The following is a 22,287-nucleotide window of genomic DNA, read 5'->3' as shown; positions in this document are numbered from 1 at the left end:
TCTTCTGTTGTCAGGGTGCTGTAACCTCTGACCCTTAACTTCTTTATCTTTAGTGTATAGAATTAAAGAAATTAATGATTCTTCCACTTATCCCATTGGACCAATTTGGCTAAAAGTGCAGGTGCAGTGTTTAAGTTTTAGGAGGATCAATTAAATTAAAAATAGTAGTATGTTTGCATTACTATGTAGTCACCTGAAAAGAAGAATTGTTTTATTTACGACAGTTACAATTAGCTATTTTTATCTACAAAGGGAGCGGGTCCTCTACTATGGAGTCTGCCATGTTGAACCGCTGTTGTTTCTACAGAAACCGAGCATTAGCTCTAGATAGCGTCTTTCACATTTTTTGTGAGAAACTACCCACTTGGAAAGCAAGTGGTATTCGGTTGATTGCAATCTGCAACTTCACCTTTAAATGCCACTAAATCTTACACGCTGGTCCTTAATTGTTTAAAAGTGCTTTCTGGCTCCGATTGCAACTCAGTGTGAGCTGAATGTACAGGGATTCATTATCATCACAACGTGCTTGACAGACTACACATTGTTGACTGTGATAATTCGTACTATTTTTAAAATCCCTGTCAGAACTGTTTTCCACAGACCACTATGGATTATCCTGAGCAGAAAAGTGCTCCTTCATATTCACATGGTCTTATCTGTAGATCAATATGGTAATTCTTCTTCCAGATGCAGGGGAGGAGACTTTTTTTTTTTTTTCATGTAACCTGCCACTCAGCTCAGAAAGATGAAAGGCAGGGTCTTGTAGATGTCAGACAGTACAACCAGCAGGACAAACGCTCCACTGACAAGCACTCTGTCCAACAGCTCTGCCAACTCTGGCAGAAAATGAAATCTCTTTTCTACTATCTGACATGCTGCTGCAGTCTCTCATTTCTTTGTTTGTTTTTTGTTATTTCTTTTTTTTATCTGTCTCAAGCTAGTCTAACTGTATGAACCAGTCTCAGCACCTTTTTGCTTTATTACTATGTATCTTTGACCATAATAGTACTTAAAAAAATGATAGGCTGATTGATTTCTATTAAGTTAGAAATGCTATAATCCTGAGTTATTATCATTATTTGTGAAATAAATGGTTCTTTTGTTGTCTCTCTTAGGAGCAATCGCTGATTGCTGATAATTGTGTACAGCCAGCCCTCCATCATATAAAGCTTATAAAGGTTTAGAGTAAATCTTTCTATTTATTGAATTTGAGATGAGAATGTCCCTTTTTTATTTAAAATTACAATTTAGCTTTCCTCCTATGGGATTTTATTGGTTTGACATAAAACGGCAGCATTCTCACTCTTAACACAGACTGTGCAAGATTAACTTGCGATGACAATGATGTTGATTATTGACATTCAAAAAGTGGACTGAATCAGTACACATGCAACGTATAGAAAATAATTCTTTATTTATTCATCTAGTAGCTTCTGTAATCAGTGTGGCACTAAGCTGAGAGCTGCAGTCAGTAGGTCATACACAGAAGTACAGGAAAACCTAGAGAGAGTGGGTACAGAGACAAGTAGAGAAACAGTGGTAGAAAGAAGCTGAGAATGGAAAAGTAAGATAACAATATATATAACCCCAACATCACAGAACAACAGGACTAACATTGTAGAGGAAGGGTTTTGTACAAAATGAATATTTTTTTCCAAAATGCTACATTTCCATTTTGAGGAAAAATATCATTACCTGAAGTTTAACATTGAATATACTGTAACTTACAGTTATCAGCCCAGGGCCCTTGGTTATCAACATTGTACACAAAATGTTCTACATTCACTCTTAGAGTAAAATGTAAAATGCTTGTGAGTTCAACAAGGTACTAATGTCAAAAGGTAATTGTCAAATGTGCATAAAGTAAGGAAAGTAACTTACATTGATTAAACCCACAAACTCAGTTTCACTTACATCGATGGAACAATGGAACAATTTATAGTCTAACCCTTTATTTTTACTGCTGGAAAGTCAGTGCTGAATACAGCAATTCAAGATGTTTTAGAAGAAAAAACTTCTGACACTAAAATTGATGTTTTGGTCACAGAGCTATACGGAAAACTACTGTTTGGAACTACAGCTACAGTAGAGTTGATCAAAAATAGCATTTTTTTCACTCTACATACATGTGATGTACTGTGCAAATCATTTGAAATTACATTTAAAGCTAAACATTGAGTATAAAAAAACCTGAGATATAAATCCGGTTTATGCCTCACATGCACCAAATTATTTCAGCACAACAACCTGAATGAGGAGGGGAGGGGGGCATTCAATAAGCAAAACTAACAACCTCATCACATGCATGCCCAAAGCTACTGTTGTTACAGTAAAGCAGGTAATAAATAAATTATTGCAGCCTATTTACTTTTAATTTGGTAATTTGTATTTAGTCCTGGCTGAAATAGCATGCACATTTCCCTTTTCTTACTTACTCTGAGAATTGTTATGGTGAAAAATCTGGCCAAATGGACAGCATTTTTCTGCAATATTCCTTGCATTGTTCAACAATACAAAGAAATTGGAAAGTCGCTAATCTCACAGTAGGTAATTCATGACTTGTCAATCACAAGAGCAATTTTTCAACCAGGATGTTGCATCAGATTTATATCAACAGGTTCAACCCACTGATGCCTATAGTATCAACTTATAGATGTCAGCGCACCAATGCTTTTCCTCCATACAATGCACAGTTATTGATATTTGATGGCAAGACCAGTATCACAATTAACATTCAATTATGAGTTACTTGTAGCTTTAACTTTAGAAAGAAAACTATTTGGTAATGTAGTTTCACCATAAATGCTGGCTAATAGGTGTGAGAAACACTCATTAAAATTAAAGAAACAATGTGATTTTTAAAAATGTACACTATTTGTACTGTCAATCAGTGTCTAAGAGGTGCCTTTGATTTAAACTGGTGGACAAAATCACCCACAACATTGATTTTCCTCCCTTTTGTTATTGGCAACTGGCAATTACCCAGTTAAGCTTAAATACACATTTTAATTAACTTAATAACATCCTGAGAAAACCAAAAAGGTACACAGATTTTTTGTGTGTATGCATGGTTTAGAGATTTACCAAAATATGCAGGCATCCTAAAGGAAAGTTACAAATTAGTAAATACCACCATTCACTTAAAACTGATTGCATGCAAGATTTTTGTTGGTACACAGTGTTGATAAATGAGGGCCCAGGACAAGTGCTGTCATTATGTTAGTCAAAGATTAAAGGTCTGCACTCAAATGTTATGGTAGAGCAGCTCATACACACAACACAGAAGAAATAAAGATTACATAAGCACATCACAGAAATGTAGGTATAGCCACTGCTCCAACTAACATAGCTTGTCAGGGGCTCTGCTCCTGTTGGCCAAACTGGTTTCTGAGTTGCAGCAGTCGACCTAACAAAAGCATAGACCAACACTAAAGGCGATCTTCTTAGGTCCTTTTACTAGCACATTATTTCCATGAAGATAACTGACTGGTAGGCTTGTAAAGCCTGTGTAGCAGAGGGCATCATCTTCACCTTTTGGCCCCCTTTCTATCCACAAAACACATCAAATACCTGTGCACCCTATCAGCCCCTAGAGGAGCAGTCACACATGCCCTGGCATAGACACTGGCAGAACCCATAGACCAGACAAACTGTTAGGCTTGATGGCACCAAGCTTACACATACAATGCCCAGTGTCACCCTCTGGATCACCAACAAGTAGATTCCTAGAGGCAGTGAGCCAAAGTATAAGAATCCCAGCAGCCAGACCAGGATGCGTGGGACATGATTACAGAACTTGGACATGGCGTCCTGATCAGCCGGCCCATTGGAGCCCATTGAAACTGAGTCCAGGCTCTGCTCAGCATAGATGTCAGAGCTGGCATTTTGGCTTGGGGAGTGCTGTGAGTCCCTCTGCACTTCCATTATAGTGATGACCAGGCAGTTGGAGGAATCGTGAGATGGGCTGGAGGAGGAGAAACTCTTTGGGGTCAGGACCACCTCCCCGTTGTGGTCAGAGCTCCAGGATTTGTCCCGCATTGCCAGGTGGGACATAATATTAGCATCGTCAGGCAGGGCTGACACCTCGTACTCTGTGATCTCGGTTTGGTGTCGGCAAAAGGGGCAGGAGATGAAGCCTGCCCCATCAGCAATGTCCAGGATCTTAATGAGGCAGCGGGCACAGACCCGGTGCAGGCAGTCCAGGATCTTAGGCTTGCGGTTGTGAGCATTGTAGCGTTGGTAACAAATTTTGCACTCCAATTCCTCTGGTGGAGGACAGTCCTTCTCCTCTAACTCAGCCTCAGGACAGCTCATCTTCAAGTCATGTTCTGGGGGAGGAGAGAGAAGTATAGAGGCAGAGACAACGAAAAGGAGAGTTAGAAGGATAATGGTATATATCTAGTCAAGCATTACATGTGACTTTGACTAGAATGTTGGAAATTGCGCCGAAACAAGCTAATGTTTATTTTTTATCTGCTGTATCGTTTTCCATCAGGGAAAGGTCAGGTATCTGCCTTCTTCTCTGAATGCTTCTATTCTTTGTACCTGCTGGCCATGAATGATTTATGGTTTGGGAGTTGGATCAGGGTGGCATCCCAGAACCCTTTGTAGCAAATCAAGAGCCAGTAATGCTATTGATATTTGGGGAGAGGTGGTAGGGACAGCTGCTCCTTCAACATTTTGTGTTGATTCAGTTATTTTATTTAGAACACAAGACTGTTGTAGTTCTTCAAGAAGCCCACGATTTGAGGCTTTTACATGGTTAAATCTGTGCCTACTGTCAAATGCAGGAAATTTAAATCATTATTACAAAACTGCTGGAAGAAAAAAGAAACCCAGGTGATTGCAATTTGAAAAAATGCAACTTAAAAACATAATTGGTTAGATTTAAGTTAGAATCTGGGGTAAAGTGTACAAGTTATTAACAGTCACCCCTGTATCAGTGCTAGTTGTTGCCAGCAGTTTCAGTGCATGTAATTGTAATTGCTTACACCTACTGAGACGAGAGAACTCCAATGATCAGTTTCCTCAATGGAGAAACAGCAAGAAACTGTCAGTCATCTTTAATAAGGTCAAATAGCTGTAAGCATGTATCCATAGACACCAAGTATAAAAAGGAACGAGGTTCAGGAGCCGCCAACTGACTTTCACTGTCGCAGATCACTGTCATCTGCAGGTACATAGAAAGTCTTATATGATGTTAAAATCTTCATAATCTCAAATTAATACAGTGATTAATTGAACTATTTACATTTTTTTTTTTCATTTTACATACAGCTCCTGCAAGGAACTCATTGGGCATTACCCTTGTTGAGAATTCAAGGGCAACAACACAAATAGCCATGAAATAGAAACAAATAGTATGAAGGACAATACTGACTATGGATGCGTAAACCCAGATAAGATTATAAAGATATAAACCTGTGTGATTTATAAAGGTTGACCTTATGGCAAACACCTGTGGGTTGTTATGGTGTTAGAATACTGAACACAAAGCACAGAAACAGTGACTTTATACTTCCAGTTCATTACGTTTGCAGGATTAAACATGCAAATAGAAAGACCAAAATAATACAAATCAAAACCAAAACATACAACAAATACCAGGCTGTACAATACATGTATTTCCACAAACATTCAGTCATGTTTTAGTGACAAAGGCTAATACCACCCTTGTTATATTTTTGTTTAAATTATATTACAAGATATATCTGAGCTACGATGGGTTCCCTGAGAACTCCCCAACAGAGGTGAGGCCTGAAACTTGTTTCTTCAGTAAAGCAAAACTACCACACTGGATTTCGTAGAATGTCCCTAAGGATTGTGAAATAGGTGTGATCACACAAAGGGGACTGAATGCTTAGCAGCAGACCTGTAATTTTCACAATGCCATTTCATATTCCCCGATCAACTTGGACAAGTATTGGACAGGGAACTTAATGACAAACTCTCCACTCCAGCTACTGATATCAAGTATGCTGGTTGTTTAAGTGTGGTGGTGTACTGTGTGTATGTATGTGTATGTATAATAGCAATAGTAATCAGCTTGGTAGTGATAAATGAGAAGAGTATTTTTTTCTGTGTACTTTTCAGAGGTAAGTTCCTGAGTTTTGCATGATAATTAGGCCAAATGTACTACATACTGTTTTGAATGACCTTAGACTTGGTGTTTATAAAAATATTTTTTATATATAAATTACATGGTCATATTTATGTTCTATTAAAATTGAATGAGGTAGGAAACTCTACAATGTCATGGATTGTTTTTAAAGTTCCACTTGCTTCTACAGATTTAAGGAGAACAGCATTTTTTATTTTTTATTATCTTGAAATAGCCAGCAGCAGAAGATGAAATATGAATTCCAATTTTTTATATGTAGAGAAATATACAGTAGTTTCTTTTTTTGTAACTAATTAAGTGTTTTTTCTTGTTCTGTCAGTATGCCAGTATATCATTATATGTATAAATGTGTCCTGGAACACCATACGTGTGTGCCAAAAAGCCCACACGGTGTTGGTTGGTTTCAATGTCAATTGTGCCAAGAGCAACTGACAGGACTGACGTTAATGAGCAGGTATTGTGTCTGCAGCTGAGTCAGCAGACATAGTTGATAGGAACTGTTCCTAGACTCTTGCACCATGGTATGTCTTATAACACTTGAAGATGTTGCTCTAAGTACACTTCAGGCTACGCATGAGCAGATATATCCTTTTGGAACTCCCCCCTTTGTTGCAACTGGGTAGCTTTTTCCCTGACATACAATTCAGTTTAGTGTTATTTACAGTATATTGTGCCAAATCATAACAAAAGTTATCTCAGGACAGTTTTCATATAGAGCAGGTCTAGACTGTACTCCAGAGTGGGTGAAGAGGGTCTCCCTGATGGGCTACTTGGAGTGGGAAAAAACATGTTTACATGTACCCTTCCACAAGGGTAGTGATGGAGAGACTTCATGGGGTCAGAACTCTATGCACCAGGTGGTCTAGTCCTGGCTTGAATTGTAGTGTAAGGCTATAATTCTGGTTCTGCTCACAACTCTCTCAGATCGCAAGTTGAAATTTTTATATCAAACTCGTTCTGGGGAGCCAGCTTATGGTCAGATGATTGAGCAAGGGGAGATGGTAAGCTGGGGTGTATATCTGCAGTCAAGGTGGCATCTTCTCGGTGGCATTAGCCCCGTTCAAACCACATAGGGGTTGTTGCTGCTCTTTGCGGTGTGAGGATATTACTATAAACCACTAGAATATGCTGATGACTCGTTAAATTCAGTAAGCTTCAAGGTTATCAAGGTTAAAAAGATTTGGAAAAGGTTCAGTAAAACCTCAAGAAAATGCTTTCGTGAACTATGGTTGCAGTTAGCTCATTCCTGTTGTTACTTCTTACTTCACTTCTATGTTTGGTCATTAACAAGTCCCCCTCCTGTCAAGAAGATGCTATATAAAGAAAAGCCAGTCATTCATTCATGACCATGAAATATGGATTGAATAGGTGGATGTTGCACTGGCAGTTTCCCAGCAGGCTTCTCTGTGACTTGCAAACTGTTAAATATTTTAGCCACCAGTCTGTTGCGTTAAAAAGCCTTCTGAAACATGTCAGACAGATGTCAGAAAGAACCAACTCCTGCTGCATCAATCCCAAGAGCTGAATTTCCAAGTTTCCCCCTGAAGTCTTCAGCTGTTGTAATGAAAAGGCAAGGCACTGGGATTGTGTAAAATAAAATCCACCTCCTTGTGCAACAATTTAAACAAGTGAACAATTGTTAATTTCATCAAGCTATCCTGTGGTGTTTACATTGTAAACAAACATCAACCTTTTTACCAGAAAGAGTTGTGTGTCCTTAAGACCTAAAAATATCTTTCTTATCTCATAAAACATTTGCAAACCTGTGATGTTTTGAAACATCATCAATATTGTTTACATCTGCTTATTTTCCTATTTTTCTGCTCTTGGCTCATGGCTACCTTTAATGGCACATTACTCTACCAACTGTCAATATGCACTGTTGCTCTGCAGTCCTCAGAAATGGGTCCCGAGTTTCCAATAGATCTACACATGCAACAAACCTCTGTTTATCCTTTTTTACTGTAGTTTGACTGTAGTTAAACTGTGTACAAACCAATCAAACCTTTGCATGTCACACTCTCAATCAGTTGTTCTACACCAGGCGTCAGCCATTAATCAATCACAAAGACAGAATTTTCTTATTTTAAAGATTTTCTTTTTTTTTCTCTTCCTTTTATTGGACAGTCAACAGTGACAGTGAACCAACGGATAGAAACGAGGGGGAGAGAGAGAGGGGAAGGGCATGCAACAAAGGCCCACAGCTGGAATGAAGCCTTCGATGTTGTCGTAAAGTGGCATGCACTTTAACCATTTGGCTCCGGAGGCCCTCTAAAAAGCCATGTCTTAAATATTTTTTTACACTTACAAAAATGGTCATTAGCTTTTATTTGTCGAGCTAAACACTGTGGTTTGAGTTGAGTAATCACATTTCTCAGTGTGCCATTGTGAGGTTTGTGGTCAGCAAGGCAGAACATCACTGTGTGCAAAGCTATTAATCATCACAGCCTATTCCATCACTGTGAAACCCTTTGCAGACCAACAAGATAGATGATCCAGGGCAGCTCTAAAATGTTATCCTCTGGGACAATGCAAATTTTCATTGGACTGCTCTGGTTCAGCAACCAACCTGTTTTTTCCATTCTTTATCTCCTGCCAGATTATCAATTTCTCAACACTAAAATTATTTTCAGCTCCGTATTGGAAGATATTTGAACATAATCCCCATTAGAGCATACCGTTATTGCTAACAATGGAGTAAGGCTGGTGTGATGAGCTGCTGAGGTATATTAGGATTGGCTTAGTCATGCCAGGCAATGCTTTCCCTTTGTGCGATGCTGTCTTGTGGCAGATAAAGATGAAAAGCAGGGCTTAGTCTAATTTTATTACAGTATGTGCAGAAAGCTTACTATATTTGTGTTTTGTTTTTTTCTATTGCTGTTCTGTATTAACAATGCTTTACAAATCCAGTTGTATGCCATACTATATATACATATTTTCTGAAAATGGAACATTAGTTTTAGGTAGGTTTTAGGTTTTATATATTAACACAGACATCCCCAGATATCCAGGTATTGCAGAACATCCCAATTTGCAGTTAACTGTCTCCCAATGATCAACTTTGCTCCATACCCTGGACCCTTTCACTAGGTTTCTAAGGTTCTAAAGTTGTTAGCCAATTGGGCACAATGATTATTGTGTATGGTGGGACGGTAGAGAGGTAGAGTAGGATATGGGTGGCTGATCAAGGCTGGATAGAGGGACAAATGGAGTGATAGTGTGGTTAAATATTAAATCAAGCACTCTTTGTCTACTGGTCACAGCAGTGTTATAAATTCACCATGAAGAAATGTAGGCGAACAGCTTCCTAGTGTGTCATGTCTGTGTGAATATGAATATATGTGTTCTGACTGGCTGATCAATAGATTGACTGGTATACTTTCTGACAGACTAGTACTGGCTGGTTGACTGACTTATTGACAGGTTGACTGATTAGTTGTTCTCCATGGTAAATATGTTGGATTTGAAAGGTGTAATTTGAAAATAGTTATGTAGCTCCACTATGGAGGAGGAATACAACACGAATAGAGGTGGGCCAAAGCTGACATTTGAAAAGGTCAGCTTTTCCAAGAAAACCAAGCACAAGTTGCATCAACAAATGGCAAGACTGCATTACATCACATGGCGAAACAAAAAAATGTAACCTGTGTGAAATAGAAAAAAAAAAACTAAACTAAGTAAGTCTGAATCGAGAGCCCTTCTGTTATTGTGAGATGTCAATACAACATATAACATGATCAAGCTGTCAGAGCCATAGAAAAAACTAAGAAATACTTGCTGGCTCACCTCATAAATCTCCCCTCCATCATGGGCTCTCATACACTGCCACACAATTAGCCAAGGTCATGCTGTGTGCATAATTTTACATCATTTAGACAAGACTTAATTTAAACTAAGATTACCTGTCCTACCACCCTTAGGTGGTTTTGGAATTTCATTTCACTAAAATGAAAAGCCTAAAAGGAGTATTACAGTGACTGTGCAGCCAAAATAATAATAATAATAAGAAGTGTGCATCGCAGTGCAAATACCATGGAATTCATCTGTATTGTCATCGACAGCCCATTTGAGCATCTGCCATTGTGATATTACTGTAGTACATAACTGTCAGTTTTCTAATTAATTCAGATTTTAATTTCACACATGCAGTTAGAACGAGATGTGACGAGATCTGCCCAAGAACAACAACAGCATCAGTTGCTTTAGCAAGTGTCCTAAAACGACCTTTTTTAACCCAAATCATGACCTTTCCTGACCAACCAACAGTAATTTTTATGCCTAAACCTAACCTAATTTTAATCATGGTTTGTCACATGATAAAATGGATTTGTAATGGTTTCAGAAGGTGCTGAGAAATTATGATGATAGGGGTGTCAGATGAGAAAATATGTCGTTCTGAAGGACAGTTACTAACAATGTATTTTGATGGTCAATTTGAAGGACTTTTTAGTCAGAATAGCAGGTGCCTCTGCTCCTGAGTCCCTACTAGCTATATTCATGCTGTTTTGTTGCCGACCCTGGGCTCTCATAGGAGGTCGAACCAGAGGAGAGCCAGAGGAAAATCAATATGTATCACTTTGAATTATTCTACAAACCACTACCAGTCACATCAGTATTTTTTTAAAGCAGAAAAGGCTTTGATCAACAAGTTTTGTCGCATAATGGAGAATACTTAAAAAGTCTGTGTTATCACAGCTACAGAAGCCTGTACAACACTGCACTCCAGACGCTCTGTTGGATCTATAACTTTACAGCCAGAATTACACAACCGTCAATATTCTGCATAGATCTTGGCAAGACCAATTAGATCAAACGCTATGTTTACCTGCTTTTATAGGATATGATATGGGGATAATAGTAAATGTATCCCCTCTTCTACAAAAAAAACATTTACTTTTCTTTTAGCAGGTAAGTAGTGCTTGGTAACTAGCTGGGTTTAGATTTACAATCTGACTTTATCAGACACCGCTTACAGGGTTATATTATTTTGGGGGGAAAACCTTTTTCCTTGCATTTGTCAATAATTTGCCATTACAGCAATACATTTAATCTTAAACACAAGCTCAATTATTATAAGGTAACCAAGCCCTAATGCATACAAAGTCATTCTCAGTGAGTCCATCCAGTATACCACATGAAACTCCGTTCAAACCGTCAAACTAGTGCTGATGAAATATGAATCAAGATTCTGTTACTGCATTGCCTATTTCTCGCCTTAACATTATTTAGAGACATATTTTAGTGTCTATTCAACTCGCAGTACATCACCCCTGGCTCTGAAAAAGATACATACAGTATATACACTTGGATAGGACACTAATCTTCGGATCCCTTATGTCCTCGGCTCCCCTGTCCCCTCCTCCTTTCAGTGTGGATTGTTGATGATAGCTTTGACCTTTGCTGTCAGAATATCTACTTGCTGAAGCTTCTCTGAATTATGCCATTGATCCAGACAATTGATTCATGCTGCTGTTGGCAAATCTTTCATCCTTTTTTACAATTCCATGTACATTTAGTGGGCTAAACTGGGATTTGGGATCTGAAAATCAAGTTCGAGTTGACAACATTGGATTCGCCATTTCATCTATTAGCATCACCATTATTATGGTGGTTGCAGAGGCTCACAGAGAATCCAGCGTCAACACCTCACCAAAACTCAACAATGCGTCGTGCAGCGTCAGGTAAACTGATTACTTGATTCAACTCCTGTCGGAAGGCAGGAGTAAAAAACCCTGGACGTAACACAAGTTGAACATTCAAGTATAAAAGAAACAGCCACACAGAAATCTCTGAACGACCCCAGTGCATGTCCACCTAAGTGCATGGAGAAGCATTGTTCCAGCCTTTACTATGTTCATTTTCTGTGGTAAGATTTGGAAAAATAATAACACTAAGACAAAACCATACATGATCTTATGAGCTTTCCAATTAAATAAGGTTAGGGTTAGGGTAATTAGGATCAGGGCTCAGTAGTTCTCAGACTTGTTGACTCTAGAACAGTGGGTACCTGTGGGTCATCGGGTGGATCGGTAAATTTTTTGAAAACACACAGCTGTATAATACATTTTGGCCTCTCTACTCCGCATTCTACACATTGACATGTGAAATGTTTGATCTGCTGTCATTTAAACTGATGTTAAGGCACTTTCCTCCAATCTTTAGCTGTGACAAAGACACGTGTGGATCTAAAATGATGCATCTGACACAAGCAATATTCTCTCAGAACCACATTTGTCAAAGTGTATTTCATCATAAGCAGCAATTACTGCTTGAGTGGGGATGTGGCTCAGTTCTAAAAGCTCCTTGCCATTTAATTCAGACATGCACAGGAGTGAAAGGCAAAAAAAGCATTAACAGAACAGAACCTGGCAACAATGGCAAAGGTGCTACTTTAACGTTCAGATAAGCTATAGTGCCAATTTGATTGAACAAATCACAAGGTAATTGGCAGTAAAATTATAATATGAGAAGGAAGTAATCAAATGGGGTAGAGCTGGCCCCCCATGTACCGAGTCCTTGCTGCAGTGGCCATGGATTGGAATCCAAACTGTGGCCCTTTGTAAACCAGACTGGTGCTTTAGAGTGAGCAGGTTCTGAATTCTAACCCAACTGAGCTGTTGTGTGGTGATGTTTTCTGTGTGTTCATTCAGGTTTAGTGTGGGAGCACCAGTTTTTCCCCAGCTCTTAAAGTGCTTTCAGATATTGAGTTAGTATTGATAGTGGCTCCATGTTCTCCAGTGTAAACATGATGGTAGCCCTGCTGCCACTGTAGGTGGTAGTGGTAAAGAGAGTGTGGCTGCTGGTCTCATTTACTGCACAACCATGTCTAATTGCTGCTACTGATTGAGTGAACAGCTCTCCAGCTTTATACCACAGTAACCACAGTATACATGGCATGATGGCAGTGTTGTGTCCTGTTGCCTAAGAATCAAAATGTAGAGCACATGTGATGGGTAGGCTTCCAGCTGCCATCTCAGCTTTCCCTCTCCATAGAAGTTCCACATTGGAGACTATCACGGTCTCATTAAGAGCTGATATATACAAGAAGCACTCAGGATCTCATAGTGTTGTCCATTGTGGCTTGGGAACACTCTCCAGGAAGGTATGTTTTAAAGCTGACCTTATTTTAACCATGATGAAATCTTTGATGAAAAGACTTTTATCAATCAGTTCATCTCTTTAGTACAGGCCCTTTAAGCAACCTGTTGGCCAGTGCCTGTGGGCTGGCTGGTCTGGCTTGTCTTAATGCTAGATAACACATGGTGTTAGGGGATTTTAACACTTTAAACACATTTGATATGTATCAGTCCTTTTCAGGCTTTTTTTTTGTCATTATTGGACTGTGACAGCTGACGAAAGGCAGCAAAGAGGGGGGAGGGAGTGGTGGGACAATATGAAGTAAAGGGCCATGGGATGGAATTCAACCAAGGCCACTGTGGTAAGGACTCAGACCTAGAACGTGGGGCGTGCTCTCTATATTGGCTAAAATTGTATTGCAGTTGCTTTGAAAGTCTTGCGGTTGCTTGAGGTAGCACTGACCATGGAGCCAGATCTGTGTTGCCGTATACAGAATTTTTTTAGGTAAATAATCTAAACTGTAAGTTAGTAAGCTTAGTAAGCTTTGTACTTTATGCACGTTGCCTGTATGCCACTGTTCTACTACTTGTGCCTTGATTTTGTACATGGATTTGTACAAGATTCGTACTGACCCAGCTAATAGGTGGATTTGGCCATAGAAATGCTGGTTCCAGCTGCTAGGGTTTGTTAATGTTTTCCTATTGCGTGATCTAACCTCAACCCTCTTACCTTTTTCCCCCATTTCTTCCTAGTGTGCCTACCAGATGAATAGGGTGGTACTGTACCACTGGCACCCCTCTCCCCTTCACTGCATGTGGTGGTGTGATGTGGTAAATGGGTGCCCTTTCAACTCGGTTGTTTACTTGTTTACGTGACAGATGGGTGTGTGTGTGTGTGTGTGTGTGGTGGTGTCTGGGCATCCTGATAGCACTCAAATAACTCCCTATTGGTCTGGTTCCTAAGGATTCCAAGCTGTTTTACGGCTGGCCAATGTGATCTTTTCCTTCTGTGTCTGTGAAAAGTTGGCTTTAACATTTTGTTCTTTTTTGTTAATGGCTGTTTGTCCTTTTATCATTTTGCAATGAATAAATTGTAGTGTCCATTAAATTGCCCATCCAGAGTCAAAATCCACGTTTCTGTATTGTTTTGTTACCACTGTTTGTGTGTCAACCTTCATTTAGTTTTTCTGGGGATTCTTACCCCAGGTGGCGTTGTCTCACCTTGAGGCCCACTAGCATCATTACTTTGCCTCGGTTACACTTAAGTAGAACAACACATCTGGGCAGCAGAGATAGCAGTAACCAACTGCTATCTGTAAGCACTATTAGACTGCCAACAGCTCTGCTCAGCAGAAATACACAGCATGAATTCTAGATAGGTGTAAAGAGTCACATTGTTATTATACCTTCACCTCTAAATGATTATATGTCAGAAAAGTGATAAACAACTGAATGAGATAAAAGCCAAGAGGGTAAACACAGAACCAAACTATCAGGCTCAGCTACATGCTTCAATACCATCAATCGTACAAAAGACTAACATACCATTAGTTATATTCCAGCCAAACACTGGCAAACCATTAGCATGCACAAATTAGGAACATGCTAGCTATTTATGTTGCTTTACCATCATGTATTCTACAAGTGTTTTGCTTTTGCTAATTCTCCAACCTGACTGCAGTAGACCCCCCACAGATAACTGTGTCAGTTTACTTATTTACAACCAGAGCTAATTGTGACATTGACTGACATTTGCAGATATTTGTGAAACACCTGAGCAGTAGAGCTGAGTTGATCTAATAAAATGTACATTGTCTTCCCCGTTCTCTGCCAAGGGAGCCAAGGGAGGTGCATGTTTGTGTGTGTGATGTCTGTGTTTGGGTGCTACTGTCAGAAATGTTGGCACTACACCCTTGAAGTTTTTGAAACCCAGTAGACTAAGACTCACTTATCTTACTACTTTCTTTACAATAGCCCCACAGTGTTATCATTTACCATTGCTACCCAACCTTCAAACAATCCCCCACACACTTGTGAGCTCTCTGCACCACAAGAGCTTCGCTCCTCAGCAAAGGTCAGCGATATTTTAACTAGAAAGACATGACAGCAGAGTCTTGAGAGGTTGCAAATCAGATCCTCCTTGATGGTGAGTTTTATGCCGATCACCGCTGGCTTAGACGGAGAAAGTCATCATTTCTAACCTTTACTGAGCCCAGAAATGTTAGCTAACATGAAGTAAAGGCTCTGTTTTAACCCCACCCTGCTTCCAAGTTATATATATTTACACTGCTGCCCAGATACCCACGGTAAATTGTCCAGTAAACAAACAGTAATCTAGAAAACATAGAGTTTCTTGCTTACTCTTCAACCACACAACTTTACTTCCTCTTGCTCTGCTGCCTTTTTCTGTCTCACTATGCTCCCCTCCAATGTATCCACTTGTCTCTTATTAGATGCGGTAAGATCAGGTGTAGAGTTGGTTCTTATGTAGTTGAATTTTGCCTGCCCTATGGAACTGCTTCATTACCTCTACTGTGTTTTCTTCTGCTAATGACACAAGACAGCCAATTTCAGCAGAAAAGGTCAACCTGTTTACACGTGACGATGCTTTATAGCTGAGAGAATTGAGTTATTGCTGCAGGGAATTCAAACATTTGGATTTGTGAATTATTGTGAAATTGGATAAAAGGGTATGATGTTGTTAGTGAGGTTGTGAGGTGTTAATTAGAGTAACGGCCGGTTGGCAGATAAAGGAAGAGGAGGGTGTATATATTGTAGCCTTTAACACAAGCCCAAGATTTACTCTGCATTCAGACCGTTAGTAGAAGTAGTTGGCTGCAGCACAAATCGTATTTTAGCATAAGGCAAAACATGTGGCAGTGCTGATGCATGGTTGGCTTCGAACAGGTGGTAGAACCCAAAGGATCCACTTCAGTTGGCTTCTTATTTGGACAAACAAAAGAACCAGGTGACTGGTCATTTTAGAAAATAAATGGAGTGAAACCTGAGAGAGCAACTTCACCAGGAAACTCGAGTGTACTGCTCGTCACTGCAACATAGAATAGAATAGAATAGAAAAAACTTTATTGTCCCCAAGGGGAAATTTGTCTTGGGTACAGTGCTACAGTTTGTTGCTTCACAGAAACAAGCATACCTCAACAACAGACACACATCAAAAAGCAATTACAAAATCAACATACATACTGCATATCCACCACTCTCCCACAACATCCCTCTGTAGGCTATAGGTTGCCTCAAGTTATTACTGTATAGTCAGCTCTGAGTCACCACATACATTATCCTATAGTTACATAAAAATCAAATCCATTAAACATGAGTTAGCTTCCTTAAATGTATTAGTAAAAAAATTTATATATTGTGAAAGTCAATGCTCAGGTGTACAGTAAAGCATAACCTGTGGAAAGCACTCACAAATGTGAGTCTTAAGATTTCAAAAACTTCCTGTTTAACAGGACATCCTATCCTTAGCTTAAAGAGTAAAAACATAGTTCAATGTTTGTTTGGAATTTTCAGAAACATGGCTGAGACTGATATCAGTCTCAGTCTCTGCTGAAAAACACCTTGTTATAGCCGACAGCAGAAGACAGTGTTTTTTACGGAGCAACTTTCAGTAGTGTGTTAATACCATAAGTATATTATGCCCAGTGAAACTTGTTTGGTGTAGTGTTAAAAAAAAAAAAAAGAAAGAAAAACATATTTAATACATCTCCAATCCCCCACTGGATTGCGGTATAAATAATACCTCTTTGCTGTGAATTTTTTTGAATTTTTTGTTGTTACTGTGTGGAGAAGGTCAGCCAGCCTCTGGGCTACAGCTATGAGGGGAGATATATTGGTTTGGCGTTGCTCAGCTCTGCTTGTTGTGAGGGCTAAATGTCACCGCTTCAGCCGGGCCGATGCTGGCGCCCTGCTGCCTCCCTAGGGGGTTGATGGAGATTCGAGCCAGGCTTGGGAGACATTTTGCTTTTCCAGATTAAAGTTTTCTAACAGAAAATAACATTTCCATTCATTAGTGAGCATAACTGGTAATTAGCATGTCAGTTGGGGAGGGACCTAGGACAATATTCAAGGCCAAGACTCTTAACTGGGCAAGTGCCCAGTACATGATGGGACTAAGTTCAGATAGGTTTCTGATGAATATTTAGAAACCACTTGTCAGCAGGAACTTGTAGACACCCTGCTAAGACAAGGTCGGCACCCTGCTGGTTCTGAGCTCTCAACCTTTTTATTGAGTGCATTTTGAACGTGTCTGGCATGTGCTCATTTTTCATGTTTTATATTGAAACGTCTTTGACTTCTCTTTCTGTGCACTTAAAATATTTTATGTAGACTCTCTACATATTATCTGGTGCTTCACTACAACAAATAGATAATACATGAGTAAAACAATATGAATGATTTCTTTGATAGTTTTGGACTACCCTGTGAAGTTTTGGTCTACTCCTTGTAGTTTCTGGCTGTAAAAATCAGATAAATCCAAGTCGGAGCGTTTACTTGTAATGACCATGCTAATCGTAGAAGCCCCGTGTCTTTGGCCATGAAGTACGACGAGGGAAAATTGCCTGTCATTGTTGCAAGCCTCTTAGGACGTCAGACTGTAGCAGGGAGGTGGCTGATGATATATGTTGCCCTAATAACCACCTAGACCTTCTCCTGCAGAGAAGTGGTCACTGGTAGAAGAGAGGTGAGTGTGTCACTTCTGCAGGATTAAATGGACTAAGCTATATTTCCTGTACAGCTCTTTAGAAGAAGAAGCCTGTGTAAAATCTATAGACTTGCTGCATGTATGTACTAATACTGATATACTTATAAGTACATTATTTTTCCATCAGTGCTAATTGGATTCTTTGTGCTGCTTCAGTGTTGTCCTGAGCTGTTTACCTAATTGCATTGTTAGTCATTCTTACATTCTCTCTCTCTCTCTCTCTCTCTCTCTCTCTCTCTCTCTCTCTCTCTCTCTCTCTCTCTCTCTCTCTCTTTCCACTACCTGCGGAGACACGCACACACACAGGCACATACACCAGCGTGCAGTGTTTGGTAAGGTAAATAAAAGGCAGGTCTGATAGTTAATCATTCAGACACATTACTTGCGACACTATGACTGACTGCTTAACTCGCAGTTTGCATATTGTCTGTCTTGCTGCCAGCTATTTGTGGCCTCTTTTGTACACAACTCTGTATAAACAGAGCAGCCTGTCAAGCATAACGTGCAGTTAGTAAGCCTAACAGCTACACAGAAGTCAGTTGAGTGATGATGCACTAAATGAATTCATTGCTATGAACTGCTGAAAATGCTTGATTGCTAAAAGGAAGACACTCCAAGCTTTAGGGGACAGAAAAGTTAAACATACCAGAGTCAGTGAAACAAGAGACGGTCTCACTGCCACAATCTAAACATAATGAAAATATGCAGAGCAGGGAAAACCAAAGAATGGCACTGCCCTGGGAGCAACTATCATTGCAACAGAATAAATAGAAGCATATAGAGCTAATTCTAGGAAATAAAAATAAAGCAATCCAGGTTAAGTCATGTTTGGTCTATGTGTAAGGCAAAGTGTCTGTGAGCTTTTTGGGAACTGTGACATCCTATACATACAAGAGACAGTGAGGTATTATATCTTTGTCATCCTGTGCCTATAACAGATGATTTAAAGGATGACATCAGTATGTCATCACAGTGTTGTAAGTTGTATGGTAAGGGGAAGGGCCTGTACTGTATATTTCACGCCTGACTGTTCAGGATTTGCTGTATGCTCCTGTGTCTTGCTTATGTAAGATATTTGAACAGCATCCATTCATTTAAAGGCATTTTCAGTTTACTTGGTTCATGTATATTCAAGTGTGTAATTAATGCTCAGAGCAGTTGGATTGTTTTTACGAAAAACATTTTTGGGAAGTAATGGGATCAGATAAAAAGCTACATGATGGATGTGCTAGTTAATCCCACTAAAGGCGTAGGAGTGGTGTCAACTCTGATTTAGGAGGTTATTCATCCGTTATGAAAATTAGTATTTGATCGCAATGATGATGATTTGATGTGTTATGGACGATGGTCTGATTTCCTTCAATATGGATTATATTTTTGAATTCAATTTCTGTACACTAGTTGGTCTGGAAATAAAGTGTATTTATTGTAAGAGAGAGGCTATCCTCCAGTTCCTAGCCATGTGGAAGAAATGGTAACAATAGGGTATGGAAATAGAAAGACTGCAACTGTCAAACTTAACTGGACCCAAATTGCACATCTTGAAAATGTCTTATTGTGTTGGCTGACACAGTCCCTTCAATTTACAGCCAAACAAATTAGTCTTCTATTTGCACCAGTCCGCACACAGGCTACAGGTACTAATACAAAAAACATGACATGACATGGTAAGTTATTTCCTTTTTTATTTTTATTTCCTACTAGTTTGTTTTTTACAAATCTGACTGTAGTATTGATAGTTTTAGTTTTGACTTTTAATTGTTTTTTATTTATTTAAGTTTTTTATTTATTTGGTATTATTATTAGTGTTGTTGTCATATTTTTATTTGTTTCAGCACTTTTTGATCTGGTCTATTTACACATTTGGCTCAGTTTTATTACTTGGTATATCCTTTTCTTATTCTTATTTTTACCTTTTCCTCATCCTTCCTCCAGTCTTTCCTCATTGCAAATTGATGAGATAGCGTTTCCTCAGTTTGTGTTTTTATTGAGTTTCATTGATTGATTATTGATTGGGTGTTTTAATGTGTAGAGCCACCACGACAACCGCACATGACCTCACATCATCATGTCATGTTCAGTATTTGTAAATGTACTATACAAATAAAGCCTGATTGGTTTATTCAGTCTGATAGTTTAGTATTGTTAGTTACTATAGTATGAAGTCACACAGGAGCAGCACATATAAACACATACATGTAGGCATTGTTCTCATTCGTCAATTGTTTAATGGCTTATTAAAATTTTCTTTGGATTACTTTTTCTTAATTGACACTCTGAATATTTTTGCACTCAAGTAGATCAAAATCATTTTACCCACTTCCTTATCCATCAAGTTCTTTTTCACCAAGAGCGAAATTCACTTGGACATGCTCCTAGCTCTCAAAGCTGACCCTGGCAATACATTTTTTTCTTCATGTTTTTCATCAAGATGCCTCTCTCTCTTTCTAAAGTGAGGCTCAAACATTCATACAGTAAAATCAAATAGAAAGGGGAACATGTGTAGTAATGACAAGACTGTCACATGCAAGTGCATACATTAAAACCACAACCAAAGACCAAATCATAGAAAATGTGAAAGGTTACTGCTTTAAAGTAATTGAGGAGGTATTAAAGTTCTTCATATAATTCAAATGGTTTAACGGGTAGTTCACACACAGCTCTAACAGGAGTTCAGTTGTTCAGGTGAGAAAAACACATTTCACTCCTTGTTTTTAAATAAGAAACTGATCATTTCAGCTACATGGTGCCATATTTCATGTGACCCCCCCGCTTATCATTCTACTCATTAAAAAGCAATGACACATGTATCCCACTGTCCCCTTGATTATGATTAATGGGATAAGGAAAAAGCATTTGATGTCTGTTGGTGCTTTTCTGAAAAAAGACTTCATGAAGAGAAGCCACATTTTAAGTGTTTTGTGGTTGCTTCCTGTTGCTTTCTGTGTACAATGGAAAGCAGTCGGAGGTAAAATGGGCTTTGTAGAAACACATCATGCTTGGATAATTACAACTCACCAATCCTCTGATCTGGTATCATAGCTACTAAAAGAAGTGGTAGGATAGCTTCAGAAGTACAGCCTTATAGATAGATTAGTATCAAAGCCATTTGCCTAACTGCTTCTGTACAAAATGGCTCAAAATCAAATCTAGACAAGCCAGCTGCTTGATAATCCATGATTATTTAGAGTAACCAACTTGTTTAAAGGAGCAGAGTGATAAACTCCTATGCACACACAAATAAAAGGTAGGAGGCAAGCACACCCTATCTCTCATTATACAGACCTTGTTTTTCTCATCACTAAATCTTCTCCAACTGCAGAGCCAAGAACAGCAACACACACTATCTACCCTCTCGGTTCCCTTTTGTGCATTTTTATTTTCCTCTGCCTCTCCTGTCCCCTTGTTTGCTTTCATTGATTGTTTCTTTACTTTACTGGCCCTCCTTTTGCTTTATTGTCTTCATTATCTAACTAGATAGGGCTAAACTAGTCCACATTACAACTGACATGTATTCTACTTGTATGAGTATGTGTGGGTGCGGGTGTTGCACTATCTGCAGTAGTTCTGAACTGTCTGCAGCTCCACGGCGGCTGATACAACAACTTCAATATAAATCTGAACAGAACTATTATTTACAGGATACAGACACACACACACACTAGAATACACACCCTCCAAACAAATATACACCAGCTTCCACATAGAAAATCTGCAGCAGGTGTGTGTGTGTGTGTGTGTGTGTGTGTGTGTGTGTGTGTGTGTGTGTGTGTGTGTGTGTGTGTGTGTGTGTGTGTGTGTGTGTGTGTGTGTGTGTGTGTGTGTGTGTTCCTCACCTTGTCCCAATGTGTGTGACTCCCCCTCCTTCACTCCAGTTGTCTCTGCTGCGCTGTCCTTCATGTAAATCCACCTCCTTCATAGCAACACTCCACATCTCATTCCTGTGTGTGTGTGTGTGTGTGTGTGTGTGTGTGTGTGCAGGTGTACCGGAGGCAGGCGTCAACCAGACTGGCAGTGTTGGAGGAGGCAGCGGAGGGGAGGACAGCTTCTTACCAGAGGGAGATCCTTCACCTGCAGAGGCTGCTAAGAGAAAGACAGGAGGCTGAGGAGAGACTACTGCAGTCCAAACGGTAGGAGGAGAGCAAGGAGGAGAGAGAGAGGGGGAGGAGAGTGTGGAGGAGAAACGGCAGGAGGCAGGCAGGCAGAAAAAGGGAGGAGGATAGGGAGAGAATGTGTGAATGAAAGGAGGAGGAGAAAGAGAGAGGGAGACAGTGTGTGTGTGTGTGTGTAGCTTAAAAAAAAGGAGGGAGGCCAGAGACAGCAAGAGGCAGCAGTAAAGTGTGCATGGAGGCAGAGCCGGTCTG

At 39.5% G+C, this 22,287-nt stretch overlaps 2 protein-coding genes across 7 annotated transcripts in view; one reads left to right on the top strand and one right to left on the bottom strand.

Annotated features, from left to right (window-relative positions):
• Window positions 1-22,287, top strand: part of cep89 (centrosomal protein 89) — a 59,005-nt gene that overhangs the window by 25,450 nt on the left and 11,268 nt on the right. For 3 of the 6 annotated variants that reach the window (XM_051379608.1, XM_051379609.1, XM_051379615.1), the window contains exon 17: window positions 21,905-22,053. In XM_051379608.1, coding sequence (XP_051235568.1) covers window positions 21,905-22,053 — 149 coding nt within the window. Of the gene's footprint in view, window positions 1-13,950; window positions 16,823-21,904; window positions 22,054-22,287 lie in introns of those variants that run through there. The other 3 variants (XM_051379611.1, XM_051379612.1, XM_051379617.1) reach the window with 3 other exon arrangements.
• zgc:165481 (uncharacterized protein LOC100073327 homolog) lies at window positions 1,396-21,911 on the bottom strand. Its single transcript, XM_051379619.1, has 2 exons — window positions 21,760-21,911; window positions 1,396-4,328 (listed from the first exon to the last, which is right to left on the bottom strand). The coding sequence occupies exons 1-2, from the start codon at window positions 21,821-21,823 to the stop codon at window positions 3,583-3,585; spliced, it is 810 nt and encodes a 269-aa protein (XP_051235579.1). The 5' UTR covers window positions 21,824-21,911; the 3' UTR covers window positions 1,396-3,582.

Source organism: Dicentrarchus labrax, unplaced genomic scaffold (genome assembly GCF_905237075.1).
Source record: "Dicentrarchus labrax unplaced genomic scaffold, dlabrax2021, whole genome shotgun sequence".
In the NCBI taxonomy this organism is placed as follows: Eukaryota; Metazoa; Chordata; class Actinopteri; family Moronidae; genus Dicentrarchus; species Dicentrarchus labrax.
Note: the sequence above shows the minus strand (reverse complement) of the source record. Positions and strands in the feature narration are given on the sequence as shown.